The sequence below is a fragment of the Sinocyclocheilus rhinocerous genome, unplaced genomic scaffold, assembly GCF_001515625.1.
Source record: "Sinocyclocheilus rhinocerous isolate Xijiao unplaced genomic scaffold, SAMN03320098_v1.1 scaffold1406, whole genome shotgun sequence".
Lineage (NCBI taxonomy): Eukaryota > Metazoa > Chordata > Actinopteri > Cypriniformes > Cyprinidae > Sinocyclocheilus > Sinocyclocheilus rhinocerous.
Genome location: NW_015647095.1, coordinates 1824349 through 1840515, shown reverse-complemented (window position 1 = coordinate 1840515; position 16167 = coordinate 1824349). Strand labels below are relative to the sequence as shown.

The 16167-nt window shown below is 37.5% G+C and overlaps 2 protein-coding genes across 3 annotated transcripts in view; one reads left to right on the top strand and one right to left on the bottom strand.

Annotated features, from left to right (window-relative positions):
* Positions 1–11458, bottom strand: part of znf385a (zinc finger protein 385A) — an 89352-nt gene extending 77894 nt beyond the window's left edge. The window contains exons 1-2 of one of the 2 annotated variants that reach the window (XM_016513208.1): positions 11269–11458; positions 10797–10990 (exon numbers count right to left, since the gene is read on the bottom strand). In XM_016513208.1, coding sequence (XP_016368694.1) covers positions 10797–10990; positions 11269–11339 — 265 coding nt within the window. In that variant the 5' untranslated portion in view covers positions 11340–11458. Of the gene's footprint in view, positions 1–8773; positions 8871–10796; positions 10991–11268 lie in introns of those variants that run through there. The other variant, XM_016513209.1, reaches the window with a different exon arrangement.
* A 3363-nt stretch (positions 11459–14821) lies between these two features.
* On the top strand, positions 14822–15797 carry LOC107708796 (baculoviral IAP repeat-containing protein 5.1-like). Its single transcript, XM_016513106.1, has 4 exons — positions 14822–15007; positions 15160–15269; positions 15418–15535; positions 15642–15797. The coding sequence occupies exons 1-4, from the start codon at positions 14882–14884 to the stop codon at positions 15720–15722; spliced, it is 435 nt and encodes a 144-aa protein (XP_016368592.1). The 5' UTR covers positions 14822–14881; the 3' UTR covers positions 15723–15797.
* The last annotated feature ends 370 nt before the right edge of the window (positions 15798–16167 follow it).

The window sequence follows — 16167 nt, the reverse complement described above, 5'->3', positions numbered from 1 at the left end:
TAAACTAAATTCAAACTGACAAGAGGGATGAGGAGACATGGAGTGACACAGAGAAAAGACTGGAAGGAAGAATAAGAGAGACAAAGAAACTAACAAAGACAGCAAGAGACCGGCACAAGCCGCGGTCTTATTAAGCACAACTGGGCCAATTTCAAAACGTGTCATTGTCGGGTTGAAATGCACCTAATAAAGAATTCAAAATTGAACATCTTCGGTATGTAAGCGATTCAGCTCGCTACAGACAACAGCGGAGCTTATGGCAGCCTATCCGAAGGAGGAAAGCCATGCTGCAGGGGTGAATCGAGCATTTAAAAAATGCTAGAGAAGAAAGGAGGCGTCAAAAATGAATTCTCTAAAGCCATATACTAGCACACACACTATGCACTCTTGAGCCAGGGGCTAGAAAAATTGCAATCTTTTATTTTGTCTTCCTGTTTGTTCCTTTTCCCTCCTCTCTCTCTCTCTCTCCTCTGTTGTCTCTGGCTTGTGCAGTAAGTCAGCGAGTGGGGATGTGAATACTAAGGAGGCTGGCTGACACTCTTGATAGTGCACTGCACAGAGACAGAAAATAAAGGAGGTTGGGGGAAATTGGACGTATAAGCTCCATTATTATAAGACTACAGGTGCATTACACGCACATTCGCACACACGCCGTCATCTGATCCCGGAGGGCACTCATACACACTATTAGACCAGCACCTGAGCAAACAGCTCGTAATGAGTATGGACCCGTGTGTGTGCCCTGATACACCAATGGGTAAACACACTGATACAGGTGAGGTCTTTATACTGATCTATACTGATTAACTGCTGCTCATTATTGGAGCTTTGCTTAATCATTCACTTTGTAAAGGTCAAGAGGAAGGTCGTGAATCCCAGTTCAACAACTGTGGATGCAAATGGTGACAAAACTAACGCAAACCACCCTCCTGTTGAGGATATGATGGGCTTTGGATGCTGGTATGCTGGAGTCCCTATCAGGGTTAGGCAAATTTAGAATTTAAGAATTGGTAACCTTTTTAAATTATGAACGTGAATTTGGATTGAATTGGCAACACCCCACAAGAAGTCGAATGAACTTTAAATCAGGAAGACAGGATGTGGCATTTATTTTCTGGAAAGGCATACCAGGAAATGAAGTGTTCTTATAAGACCTATACATTTTTATAAGCTTTCAAACAAGGTTATCATGCCAACAGTCAACATTTGTTCTGACAAACTTTACTTTTCCAAAAAACTAGCCTATATTAATTTGGATTATAATAACTTCTTTGAATCTACCTTAAATTCAATCTTTAACCTTTAAAATCATACACTTAAAACTAAATGCTGAATTTAGGCATCTTAGCATTAAAATGTACAGTACAAAAAGTGTACTGTAAAGCACATGTACAGTGTATGTGATTTACTCAAGATTTACATTTAACAGTGCTATTAAAATATTAATATTATTTTAATTTATTAGGGGTTAAGTGAGCATTACATGATGCCAAAGGTAATCTAAATGTAAAAAAAAAAATGAAAAAATGACCATGCACAATCAGATGTGGACTGGTCAATAAGCCAGTTTGGACGAGCATAAAAATTCACACTCATCTAACGGGCTGCCTTTCCCAAAAACATTGTGAGCCAAAGTTGATCGTGGAGACCATTAGTGGCAATGGTTTCTACGATCTACATATGCTTACGATTCTTTTGGGAAACACAGCCCAGGCCTTTTCACTGAGGCCACCTGAGCCTGTGAACCAAAGCACTGATAAACAGGTTGATTAAATGGGCTAGCCCAGTCCCGGCAAACCGAGTGACGGCTGGGTGGACAGTGTGCCGGTGTGGACGGCAATGCTGAGCTCAAACAGTAGTGTGACCGTGTGTGTGTGTCTCATCAAAAGAGGGGATAGGGTTTCCTCATTAGTTGTGTTGGGATCAATAATTCAGAGCAGGGCCTTGTTGAGCTCAATGGTCCAAGCGCTAATGTGCTGTCTACCCGCTAGTGACTGGGACCCAGCAGGACTTTAATGGATGTCATGATGAGAGGGTGAAATCCAAGAATGGGGATCCTTTTGCACCCCCTGGCTCCGTGTGTGTGTGTGTGTGTGTGTGTGTGTGTGTGTGTGTAGTCTAGGATGGGTATAGTCACAGCGTGAGGAGAATGGCTATCAAAGAACAGGTGTGAAGAGATGGATGGATAGATAGATGAGAACGTCAAGAAAAAGAGCTGAAGATGACAAGCAACACTACAGTAACTTCCGCATCCCAAAATTGTTACATAATTAACTCAATTAGCTCTTTCTGTGTTTGACAGCTCTGACACAACAAAATCACATCACGTCTAGGAGTCATTAATGACACTTAAGACAAAAGGAGAGAGAGAAAAAACGTTACCATCATAAGCATGTTTGAAACTTAAGACAAACAGCTTTTTTTCTAAAAACATAATATGTTTATTTTATATATAAAATCACAAATTAATCACAGTGATTTAAAAATGTCACAATCATAAAGCAATAAGAATAAGTTAGGATCATAATTTCTGTCCTTCCAAAAGTAAAAAGTGTATGGGCTTAAGTTGCTTCAGAAGTATTGTAAGTACTACTACGTACAACAATAAAACGGTGCATTGACATAAAAAAGGAAATTTACTTTTGGTATTTAAGTACTTTTAAAAGCAAGTACTTCTGTACTTTTACTTAAGTAAAAATCTGTCTTTACAACTTTTACTTGTAATGGAGTAATATTTGACCAGCAGTATCTGTACTTTCACTCAAGTAATGGAGTTGAGTACTTTGTCCGCCTCTGGCTACTTCACACAGGCTTAACCGCCACAAACAAAACTTTCAACGAACCTCTAAAATTTCCTTCACAACTCCTTTTAACAATTTGGACTGATCAAAAACCCTGTGTGGCCTTACTACCGGAAGTTGACAGTCAAAAGACTCCTTGCCATTTTAATGTTCAAAATGCATCAGACCTGTCAGTGAACGAACTGTGGATGGTCCATAGACTTATCATCTAAAAAGACCAGTATCGTTATGACAACCGACAAGACGCTGAGGTTCACACATCAAATATTGCATAAATAGGATGACAGTACATGAATGCATCACGCAAAGAGAGTAGAAGCAAGCCCACATATCCTCATTAAAACATAAAATATTCCAGCAATAGCCTATCACACATACCTGTAATCCTGAATCAACAGCAGTCTGTTCTGATATTTCGACCAAATAACGACTGCAGGTGACATAGCCCAAACTTTTAATCATCACTTCAAAAAAACAATAAGTTCATATGAGTAACTTACATTTTAGTCGAAGTATTTCAGCTGAGGCGTCTGTTTTTGCTCCACAAACCAAATAGATCCAAGCGAAGACAGAACATCGCCGAATGATTCAGTGATTCTGAACGAATAGGTTGAGTAAGTGAATGATTCAATGACTCACTGATTTAGGTCGAGTCGATTCGTTTCGGAATAGCGTGCTTCTAGCATCTTCTTCTTCTTCTAATAACGTTTTATGGCGGATGGCAAACCAACTTCTGGTGCATTTACCGCCACCAACTGGACTGGAGTGTGAAGCACTAATAAGCAACTAATATATATATATATATAAAATAAATAAATAAAACACAAAAAAAATCCTAAATTCTCCTGATTAATCCTATTTCGTTAATGTTCTTGTTCTGCATGCTTTTTCAAAAGGCTTGACAAATTAAATGATTCAACACCCATGTTTCTTACTTCCTTAATGGGTTTTAACCTTTGTGCTTCTAGCATGCTAGTGTTTCTGTCATATAAGGACATGGCAGAAGCAGTAGGACTAGTACAGTGGTATGCTTTTCCAGACAGTCAGATTTTCACTCCAGATGAAGTGTGTGTTTGAACGAATTTTGAACGAATGAATAAATCGCTCCTTCCTAGGCTAACAAAAAAAGTCCCTTGTCGCCCCCTACAGGTGTAATGATGTAAACAGCAGAAATAGTCACTGAAAAATCAGTGTACAATAAAATATTAGTCGACTCTGAAAAAGTGTGATATCAGCTCATCCCAATATTTACCATGGTCAAAATGCACTAAACTGTAATTCACCTCTTTTAATTCACAAATTGTAACACTGGGAATTTTAATGATCCATAGCGAACTAGAAATGTTGTCAAAATGTTTTCGAAATCTGGTCAGCTTAAGACACAGGCCCATATGAGGCCATGCTAGGCCAAGAGTCAGAATGTAAGTCAGGTGCGGCTGTGTGAACCCTATAATCTGTCTATATCCCTGCAACCATATGGAGGACACAGAGAAAGAGAGTGTGTGTGTGAGAGAGGCTGGAACACCTCCGCTTGCCACCAGTCAACCATAAAAGCCCACTGCCAGAATAAACCTGCACTGCGACACACTCAGACTCAGAGGACAGGGCCTTGACTCCTGCTCTACAGTCCATTTCATTGTTATAAAGCTACTCAATGTTTAACCCCTACAGCAGAGGCAAAAGCGCTTTGCTGCCCTCTACAGGGTTGATAACTGCTATTACACACAAGAATCATCCTTAAACACAAAATAAACCAGCATAACAAAAACTGATTTACATATTAATCATTTAAATAATGTGTCTTCCATCACTTTATTCTGAATGAAAATATGGTATATGTACCCTCAGTCCATCATACAGTGCACAGCATAAATGAGTACACCCCCTCTGAATAAATATAAAAGATGTATTTTCTTAATGATCACTAATATAATTAATATAATTCATGGAAAGATGGCAAAATTGAAACATATACTTAATAAAAACAACAAAATATATGCCAATATTTTCTGTAAGATAAGTAAATTAGCCAATTTTGTTTAAATGAAGGATTGCAGAAATGAGTACACCCTAGATTTAATTCAGAAAATGTATAATATTCTAGTACTTAGTATGTCCTCCAGAACTTAAAGTATACTGCTCTGACCCTTCTTGGCACTGAGTGTACAAGTTCATGACACATTTTCACATCTGTGCTGTTTAACTCCTGGAGGACGACCTCCTTGAATTTTATTTAGTAACTTTCAGGAGGGTGTACTCATTTTTGCAACACAACATTTTATCAGTTTGATAAGAAAATCTTATTTTGCTGAATAATTTTGGCATTCTTCTTTGGTAATTGATCAAGCAGGCTTGTTGGAACATTACATCTCCAAAGAACCCTAACATGTCTTCTAAGTAAAGAGCAATTGCTGAATTTGTTAAGTTTTAGAGGGGGTGTACTCATTTATGCTGTGCACTGTATATATCTACCATATTTTCATATGATGCTTATGTAACTCTGACATTTGAATATACAGTAGGGAATCATCCTTGAGGATTTCAGCATACCTGCTATGTCATATTTCATCCTCCCTCTTAAACGTACCGATTACACAGAATTATGGTTTATTTAGAGAGCTATTTTTTAACATAGAGCCTTGGGGAGTCACATCCCCAAACATACACACTTCTGTAACGCAGCAGCCTGGACTGCCTCCAAGACTGCAAACCAAGCCTTGCAAACTAAGCCTCTCACACAAGCACCAAGCCATCTCCTGCAGGGCAAAGCAGGGACATAAACCTGGGACACAAACAAACCTGGAACTAGCATGCAAAATTAAACACTGTACTCAGGGCCAGATCAAAGATGCAGAGACATCAAGAGCCAGAGAGAGAAATAGAGCTTTCCGTGTTGAGATTACTGCCCAGCTGCAGGGAAAGGCTCCATAGGGGAACCGGGCCAAAAACATTTTCGGGACAGGGAAGGCTTCCCTGTCTGGCTGGAGGCCCATGGATATATTGGAATATTGAGGTTCTATTTTTAATGTGTTTAATGAGAGACCAGAGCACAAGAAATTAAATCTGAACTCTGAGTTGGCTTGTTCAGCAGACATAGATACAGTATATCTAGGGATAGGGTGAAGCCCAGTTGTAAAAATCTGTGTACTAACAGATCTTTCATCATAATCAGTTCTTAACATGCTACTAAGAACAGACCAAACAGACATTCTGGAGGGGAAAGGGACATATATAAAAAGATCTGGGTAGTAACTGATTATATGTTACCCCTCAGAGGACCTCAGATGATGCCAACCCTGAAACAACATACGGAACTACCAAATTTTGCTATAAGTTTGATTGCAACATATAATAATTGCTGTTAATAGTGTTCATAGTCTGTTTGATTACGTCTTTAATTGATTTTTCCGTACATTTCTGCAATATGTACATTTACTGACATAGTCACCACTGATTAGCTACTACTAAATATATTGTAGAAAAATATATTGTACAGCTGCTTTGCAACGATTTGTATCGTAAAAGGCTAGGGGAACCGGGCCAAAAACATTTTCGGGACAGGGAAGGCTTCCCTGTCTGGCTGGAGGCCCATGGATATATTGGAATATTGAGGTTCTATTTTTAATGTGTTTAATGAGAGACCAGAGCACAAGAAATTAAATCTGAACTCTGAGTTGGCTTGTTCAGCAGACATAGATACAGTATATCTAGGGATAGGGTGAAGCCCAGTTGTAAAAATCTGTGTACTAACAGATCTTTCATCATAATCAGTTCTTAACATGCTACTAAGAACAGACCAAACAGACATTCTGGAGGGGAAAGGGACATATATAAAAAGATCTGGGTAGTAACTGATTATATGTTACCCCTCAGAGGACCTCAGATGATGCCAACCCTGAAACAACATACGGAACTACCAAATTTTGCTATAAGTTTGATTGCAACATATAATAATTGCTGTTAATAGTGTTCATAGTCTGTTTGATTACGTCTTTAATTGATTTTTCCGTACATTTCTGCAATATGTACATTTACTGACATAGTCACCACTGATTAGCTACTACTAAATATATTGTAGAAAAATATATTGTACAGCTGCTTTGCAACGATTTGTATCGTAAAAGGCGCTATACAAATAAACATGAATTGAATTGAATTGAATGTAATCTGGATTACGTAATCAGATTCCAAAAATTAAGTACTTGTAATTAGATTAAATTACATTTCAAAATACTCGTAATCAGACTACAGTTTTATTATTTTTATTGATTACATATTATTCATGTAATAGCAATAAATTCCTCTTTTTCATCTTTTAAATGTTCCTTTTTAAAATAGCCTACCGCTTATATAAGTCTTCCACTTTTGTGGATACACACAGTTTTAAAATGCATAAATGCACGTTATTTCTTATTCCCAAATTTTGTCATCTGAACATCTTTCGCCTAATATATTTACTTCAAGTAGCCTGCGATTTTAAAATAAATATTTTAATAATTAAGTATCACATGTGCATGTTCACGGTTCTCTGTTTCATTTTGATTGATGTTATTCTAAAATGACTTATTTTAATTTTCCATTTTTATGACTTTGTTAATTATTAGCTTTTGATTAAACTCATGAAGCCCGTGCAGTTAATTTACAAACTCCAGTTAGGGAAACCTTGAAGTAACGTAATGTTTAATGCACTTCTTGTTAGTAATTACAACAAATTAAATGTATTTTCTTACTCTTTGTATTTTTATATCAATATGGTATGAGATTATTAAATCAATGTGATAAGCGAAACGACATATAGGTAAAAAAAAGTAATCTAAAAGTAATCTAAAAGTAGTCTGATTACCTAAGAATGTGTAATGTAATGGATTTCGTTACTACACTCTTAAAAATAAAGGTGCTTCATGATGCCATAGAAGAACCTTTTTTGTCTAAATGGTTCCATAAAGAACCTTTAAAGGGGTCATATGATGCAGCTAAAAAGAACATTATTTTGTGTATTTGGTGTAATGAAATGTGTTTATGCGGTTTAAAGTTAAATAAACACATTATTTTCCACATAGTGTACATTATTGTTTCTCCTCTATGCCCCGCCTTTCTGAAACGCGTCGATTTTTACAAAGCTCATCGGTCTGAAAAAGCGAGGTGTGCTGTGATTGGCCAGCTATCCAATGCGTTGTGATTGGCCGAATACCTCAAGCGTGAGACGGAAATGTTTCGCATCTTCTTTATGCACAAAGAGCTTGTAACACTCCAAAGAGAAAGGAAAAATTTTAATCGCATCATATGACCCCTTTAATACCTGAAGAACCTTTCTGTTTCACAAAAGGTTCTTTGTGGCGAAAGAAGGTTCTTCACATTATAAAAAGGTAGGAAAGAGATGGAGTTTTTTAAGAACCTATGACTGAATGGTTCTTTGAACCAAACTTATATGGCATCGCAGTGACCTTTATTTTTAAAAATAATGTGTATAGCTACAATTTTTATCATGTAATTTGGAATCAGTAATGGACTACAATTTAAGTAATCTACCCAGCTCTGTATATAAATAGTGCAAAGGTCAGGGTATAATTAAATCATATCAAAGGATAATCATTTCAATAATATTCAACTTTATCAGTACAAAAAAATTTCACAGCAAGTCTTTGTGATCAAATGAAAGATCATTTTAAAAAAGTAGCTAGAAGTCATGGGAAGAGACAATGAAAAAATTGCTTTGATTTTTGACATTCAAATTCATGTCAAATTCTGTTCAACCATTCTCGCAACACCATTTAGTGCCAGTAGAAGCACCAATAGTACCTTTCAGTATCATAACAACCAGTAAGACAAGTTGCTTTTCTTGGCTGCAAAAACACAAAATAATAAGATACTGTTTCCTGATTGTATATATTTTCTTATAAAGATACAGAGACAAATTTTATATTTTTTAAATCACCTTTCTAAAGTATTAAATGACTCAAATCTGCACCAACCTGCACTATAGTCAACATTCTGTCTCACCATGTCGCTCATGCAGACTTCTGCAGGCCACTTCTGGGATGGCTGGATGGGGAATGTATTTCACAGCCTATCTCTAAGATTTTCCTTCCTCTTTTTTCTTCCTGTTAAAATGATCATGACTTCTATGTATTGAGGGAGCTGCAGTGTATGAGCCATGTGCTCTGAGAACACACTGTATATATCAACAGCAGTGTGTGCTGGCGGACGGGTGGTGAATTTAGAGACTGCGCTGAAAGGTCAAAGGAACGTCCAGGGTCCAGCCCACCATATAAAAAATAACCTAGACTTAAAGTGCAAAAGGGAAAAACATCAGCTATATGAATAGGAAATAACAAGTATATTAATAAAAGTGCTGATCTGACATTTATTGTTTATCACATTGTGTCGATTCGTTCATCTAACCTTTTTTGATGTAGTCAGCATTGTCTCCTACGTATATCAAATCTAACGTGGTTTGAAAAATGGAAAAATAATGCATGCCTAGTTCAAGGTTAAAGGGTTTTATTTTGATATTCATTAAATATGCGTAAGACCTTCACGGTTTAGTGCCCTTGAAAAGCACAGAGCCTGCAGCCGGCATATGAGTATCCGTTTGCATGACAGGATGATCACACTAAAATTAGACTATATTGATCAAGAGTGGATCCATATCAGTTAGGTTCCTGTGCAACAAGAAGGAAAGATTTCTAGAAAGCTGTTGGAGCGATGAGACATTTCCAGCTGGATAGCCTGTGTGCTTTTCCAGCTCTGTGTATGAGGGGAATGTTGAAGTTGACTGTCACTCTCTCTCACACAGAGATGTTAATTTCACACCTTTGGCAGAAGACAGAGAGCCTGCTAATACCATGTCTACACCCGTCTATGTCAGCAAATATCCAGACTTGTACATATAGACGCTTACACGTATACACATTTATATGTGCACACATTCATCTCAAGAGATGCACAGTAATCTGATTCATGACAAAGATGTGTCAAATACGTTGAGTAGAAGATTTTTCGATGGTCTTATGAAAGTGACTCATTTTGTCAAGTCAGTCTAACAACTGGAAACATATGCCAAATAATAATAAATTACTTTTAAAATAAGCATTATTACTAATATGTATACATTTCAGGTTTTAAATTTGTTTAAAACCTTTCCTGCAAAGTTCAAATTCACAAAGAAAGGACATTGCCTCAGTACTGAAGAAATAGGCTGACCTTCAAAGCTCCAGTTTATTTTACATCCAAATACAGATATTAAATGAAAAAAATCAAAAGAGTTTGTTCCTTTCTATGTCCTTCACATTGGTAAAAAGTCAAACCAAATAGCGAAGGTATATTTCAAAGGTCATTCCAGGTGTATGTTTGACAGAATATAGTTCATTAATGGCTGTGGGTAATATTTCTTCTGAAATTGCTAGCACACTCAATCAAATACACATTAACACAAAGCCTACAGGCATGTGCACTCACACACACACACAGACACACACACATACACACACAATACATCTATTGCTTGGCTTTTTAGTGGCTTGTACATCTTAGATCAAACTCCTTTTAGCTTTATTGGTGAGAATAATGAACACTGTGACACAACTGTTGAACGTTGGCTTTCTTACTGCCGATGAAGAGAAAAGAGGAAGCATATATCTACAGTGAATGCCAGTTCAAATGTCCAGGAGAAGTGTGCACTTCTTCATGAAATACAATCTTTTTAATGACAACGTTGACATGACTAAATTAGGAAGACTAGATGCTGGTCACTCCATGACTCCTAAACTATTAAGCTATGTCTTGCATGCTATGTATATCGTAAATGCCATAGTACATGAATAATTTTAACCCTGAAAATATAAATAAGCTTCAGTGTTCTTAGTGTGTTATAAACAAATGAGTACACACGATAGCTGTACCATGCAGCAAAAAGGATCTCCAGGGAAAAAGTTTGCACTCGGATGCGTTCATTTGAGACTGCAAACAGAAATAGATATTAGTGGATGTTCTTACCTGTACCCCACATTAAACACTCTTCCTCTGACTGTGTCCCTGCCTCCGAGGATCTTTCCACTGGCACCCTGACACCACAAACTCCCAGTAGAAACCTTTGCTGGCATGAACAACGGAGCGTCCGGACCCAGTTTTTTGAGGCTCCGGGAATATTTGGAGCCAAAATAGTCCTGATGAACTTACGGGAGTGTCTCCTGCACAAAGTATCACACAGTCACACAGAGACACGCATTTCCCTCTTTTAGCCCATCCCACTCTCAATCTCACCACACTGAGAATACAGGACAAGTGCAAGAGATTCCAGCAGATAATCACACCAGGACCTTAATAAGTAAGAACAACCGTGTGAGGAAGGGGACAGGAGGAGAACGAAGAGGAGAAGGAGGGAGTGGGTGAGAGAGAGTGAGAGAGCGAAGAGTCAAGTGTCCATGAAGCATGGATTGGGATGAAGAGGGCAACGTGAGACACATACCTGATATCTGGGGAGATGTAACCGGCTTTAATCCTTCCCAGGAATGGTGTGATGAAATCCAACTGGAACATCCAGGTCTTATTTTATAATATAGATAACTTTGTCGTTGCATAACAAATGATTTTTACATTAGAGCTCCAACAGTGATAAACGGAGCCACTATATGATTTGCTTTCTATGCCAATGGTGCCACTCAAGTTTGGGAATCTTGCAACTGGAGAAAATTCTGCAGTAAAAGAAAAAGCCGGTGAATAATATAAATATTCCAGCCATGCAAATTATTTCCAATCAATTCCATACATTCGAGGTTGTAGTACATATGAACTTTTAAATATGCACACATGCATCTCAAGAGCTTCACAATAATTCAATTGTGACCAAATTTTGCCACATCTATCTCTTGAGAAAAGATTGTATAAAAGCATTTAATTTTGTCATGCCAATAATTGAGTTAAAAAAATAAAAATAAAAATGAATAAATAATAATAATTATTATTATTATAATTATTGTAAATATTGCTTAATATTTATTTAATATTTGTTTATTTATCTTTCAATAAAAACAACAAAACAACAACAGTCATTCTTTTTACTAATGATATGGCGAATAAGTGTTATTATAATTACTTTTAAATATTACTTATTTATGTATCTTTCAATAAAACGTCTCAGGTTACTTATGTAACCATGGTTCCCTGAGTAGGGAACGAGACACTGCGTCCTCTAGGGGTCGCTATGGGGAACGCCTCGTCGTGACCCGTGTCTGAAGCATACATTGAAAAAACAGCAACTCGTTGGCCGGCGACAGCCATGACGTCACTACCGGTGCGACTATAGTATAAATAAGCGCCGGGAGCCTCCCGGCGCCTATTTATACTATAGTCGCACCGGTAGTGACGTCATGGCTGTCGCCAGCCAACGAGTTGGTGTTTTTTCAATGTATGCTTCAGACACGGGTCACGACGAGGCGTTCCCCATAGCGACCCCTAGAGGACGCAGTTCGAAGTTCCCATGAAAGGGAACAACAATAATAATTCTTATTACTATTTATACTGTGATAAATATAATAATTATTAAAATTCTCATTATCAAATATTGTTTAATTGATTTTTATTTATTTACCTTCCAATAAACAAACAAACAAACAAACACAATCTTGTCTTGCAATTGGAGAAGTATATCAGGAAAATTCCAGCCATGTCGAAGCTGTGGCACATGACATATAGGGAGCTGATATGGGTCATGTACCAATTCCTCTCCCTCCACTTTCCTTTCAGTTCTTCAGTGTCCTGTGTAGTAAAGGAAAAAGCCAATTAATAAAATAAACATTTCAGCCATGCAAAGTAATTCCAGTCAGTTCCATCTAGAGTGTGGCTTGGGTGAAGTATTTACTTTGTGGCTTTGGCCGAGCCTCACAAAAGATGGAGGCCATACAACAGCTGATGGTGAGGTATTCCCACTTAACTTCTGCGATGAGTCCTGAGCGGCCGACTGCAAATGAGTGGCAGCTCCGGTGTGGGGTCTTGCCTGAAACGAATACGGCAAATGTGAAACTCTAGCCTGAATATTAGGTGACAAACTATCACCGCAAAAGAGAGAACAAGCAGCCACGAATCTTCTCAAAATCTCAGAATCTCACAAATCATTTCACAGAAAACCTCCTTTAGACTTAATGTGACCATCCCAGTTGAGTGATCTCACATTCGCTTTTCAAACAGATTAACATATTAACAGCAGAATTTGTTTGTGAAGCACAAACCAACAGTCACAGGGAAGTTCCTATCAGATGAAGGGCAGAGAGGGGTGGAGGGGCCACTTTTTCGAAGCAGTAAGCACATTTCAGCAGCCAGGCGCAGTAAGATACAGTTACAGAACATGGTGACAGCAACAGGGTCTCTCCCTATGCCCACCAGTCATAAACAGCTTCCAAACACTCACACCGCAAACCAATAATGTTGTCTGCCGCTCACTATGATCTCACTTTATGGTGTATGTATTGGCTTACGGCAATTGGTCGGGTCCAAGTAAGAAGGGACACAACTTGCTGAGACCTCTAGACTGAAGTTTGTGTCTAGTAAATGGCTGTGGGAATCTACTATTTGTACCGCAGAACTATGTGTGCAGCCTGTAGCGGTTAACTACATAACACAGGAATAGGGATGCACCGATACCGATACTGGTATCGGTATCGGGCGAGTACTGGAAAAAGTGGTATCGGTGCATCCCTACACAGGAATCTTTACAAGGCTTGTTAAGGATTATGCTTAATATGAGGTCTCCATTCCAATGCATTTACTGTGTGGTTTTATAGCATTTTATAAAATACAATTATGTGATTGAGTTGGAGTCAATGGCATGGAACTCACAAAAGAATTTATCCAAAAAGACTTAAAAAAACTTTTTGTTCCTAAATAGCATCATATAAGTAAAAAATATAAATTCAATATATAAATGAATAAACAAATATTTAAATAATGAATACACACATTCATTACTTAATAATTATTTTATTATATATATATATATATATAATATATATTATTTTATTTTATTTATTATCATTGTATATGTACAGTATGTGTATATTATATATTTATATAATATATTATTTTATTTATTGTCATTGTATATACAAGGATAGCAAACCAGACATCTGTGTGTGTGTGTGTGTGTGTGTGTGGTCCTGGTATTCCCTATGTTTTGGGGACCAAATGTCCCCACAAGGATAATAAAGTAATACCAGTAAATTTTGACCTTGTGGGGACCTTTTTTTTTTTTTTGGTCCCCATGAGGAAACAAGCCTACAAATCATACAGAATTATATTTCTGAAAATGTAAAATAGCAGAAAGTTTTGCGTGAGGTGTAGGTTTTAGGATTAGAAAATCTAAGACAGTTTGTAGTATAAAATCTATTAAAAACCATCTTGTCCCCATAAAACATGGAAACCCAACATGCGCGCGTGTGTGTGTGTGTGTAGGACAAGCAAATGTGATGTGAATAAACTTCGATGATGAACATGTTTTTAGTTTTTGGTCCTGAAAAACGGCATGATGTAATATTTCTATAGTCTATAATATGCATATTGTACACTTTTCAACAACCACTCTCTTGATATTCACATTAATTGACATTTTTTAGTCAATTCATCAAAACTTTTATCAAATATTTTGTTAGTAGTTTTTCTAAAACGTCTAAAGATTCTTTTCCATTACCTCATGTCATGTTAGACATTCCTAAGTCATGAAGGTTTTAAAACGAAACCTTTTCAGTCAGTGAATTTTAATTAGTGTGTGTTTACGTTCGTCCAGCAGAGGGAGACATCACACTATTTTTTCAAATGTGTAACGTAAACTTTACTAGTTTCAGTGAACATAATTTTTGTGCGAAATGTCTAAAATGTTTAAATAATACAATGCAATACACGTCGATATGTCTACATGCGTAACATCACAAATGTTAATATCTCGTTTTACAGCGATGTTTTTCTTTTTCGTTTATCCTCTGATCAGCTGTCAGCGATTCATCAATCAATAAGCACCCAACCAATTAAACACCCACTTTCAGCCAGGTTTATTGTGTGGAGTTGAGTTGCAGTCTGGTGGTGCTTCAGAAATGTCTAACGCAGAAGTCATTGCTTCCCGACTTTTGACGTTTAATCAGATGTACAATTATGAAAAGCGACTACAGACTTTTTCCGAGTGGCCTTTTCGAGAAGATTGCCAGTGCACACCAGAGTTGGTGAGTGTGTCGGAAAAAAACTAAAGAGAGAGCGAGCGAAATTGACATAAATGGAAGTCAAATTGACAGCACTGTTGAGTATAGGCACTTTTACAATCCACTGCTGCTTTAATTAAAAGAGGTAATGAAGATCCTCTGAATCCTTTCTTCAGATGGCCAAGGCAGGTTTTGTGCACTGCCCTAGTGAGAATGAGCCAGACGTAGCCTGCTGTTTCTACTGTCTCAGAGAGCTGGAGGGCTGGGAGCCGGAAGACAACCCCTGGTGAGCTGCAGCAGCACACCTTTATAATCTATGGCCATTGTTTTTCTGAGCACATTGTTTATTTCTTTATGCTGATGTAAACCTGACATTGTAACAATTGACTTTGGGTGGGAAAAGGGGAAAAGTTTTTGACTGTCCTTACATTAAGGTCTGAACATGCCAAGCGCTCCCCCAACTGTGCCTTTCTTCATATGAAAAAGACATTTGACAAGCTCACAGCCATTGAGTACTTTCAGCTGGAACAGGAGCGGCTTCGCATCTACATTGTAAGTGTTAATTGCGTTCGTGGTGTACTTTTTATTTATTTATTTATTTTTTATTATTTACTGTTAATAAAATGTATGTATTAATCCGTTTAACTGATTTCCTCAGAGGAAGATGGGTCACAGGAAGATAGCCTTCTTTCGTGATGAGGTGGAGATCACTAGCAAAAATCTGAGAGCTCTTATTTGATATCTGGTGATGCTAAATTATTTTACTGGTACACCGTTTGTGAGCTTGCACCAATAAATTAAATGTTTTTATGTACCATCAATGTAATTTTTTTTTTTTCTGATGCCTGCAGCTTTGGACTCTTGAAGCTGTTTGTTTGTTAAAGACCTCGTGGTGGCAATGTGTGAATTGGGAAGCATGTACCTTCTTTCGCTCCACCTACAGTATCTGTTAATAATGACCACAAATTTTAGTGCTTTAACAGAACAGCCATAAGTATTCGACACTATTCTAGCTATGTAGCTCAACTTGCCACTTTTTCTCTTTTGTGAGACCTTCTTCTATCCAAACTTGACCCTGGGCAGATGGCCCTAAGCCCCTCCCTCTCAATACCAACTGTTGCCCCATGACATCTGTCACTGTGTGGATGGTAGTGGAGTTGGGGAGAACTGTGGGTAAAAACCAA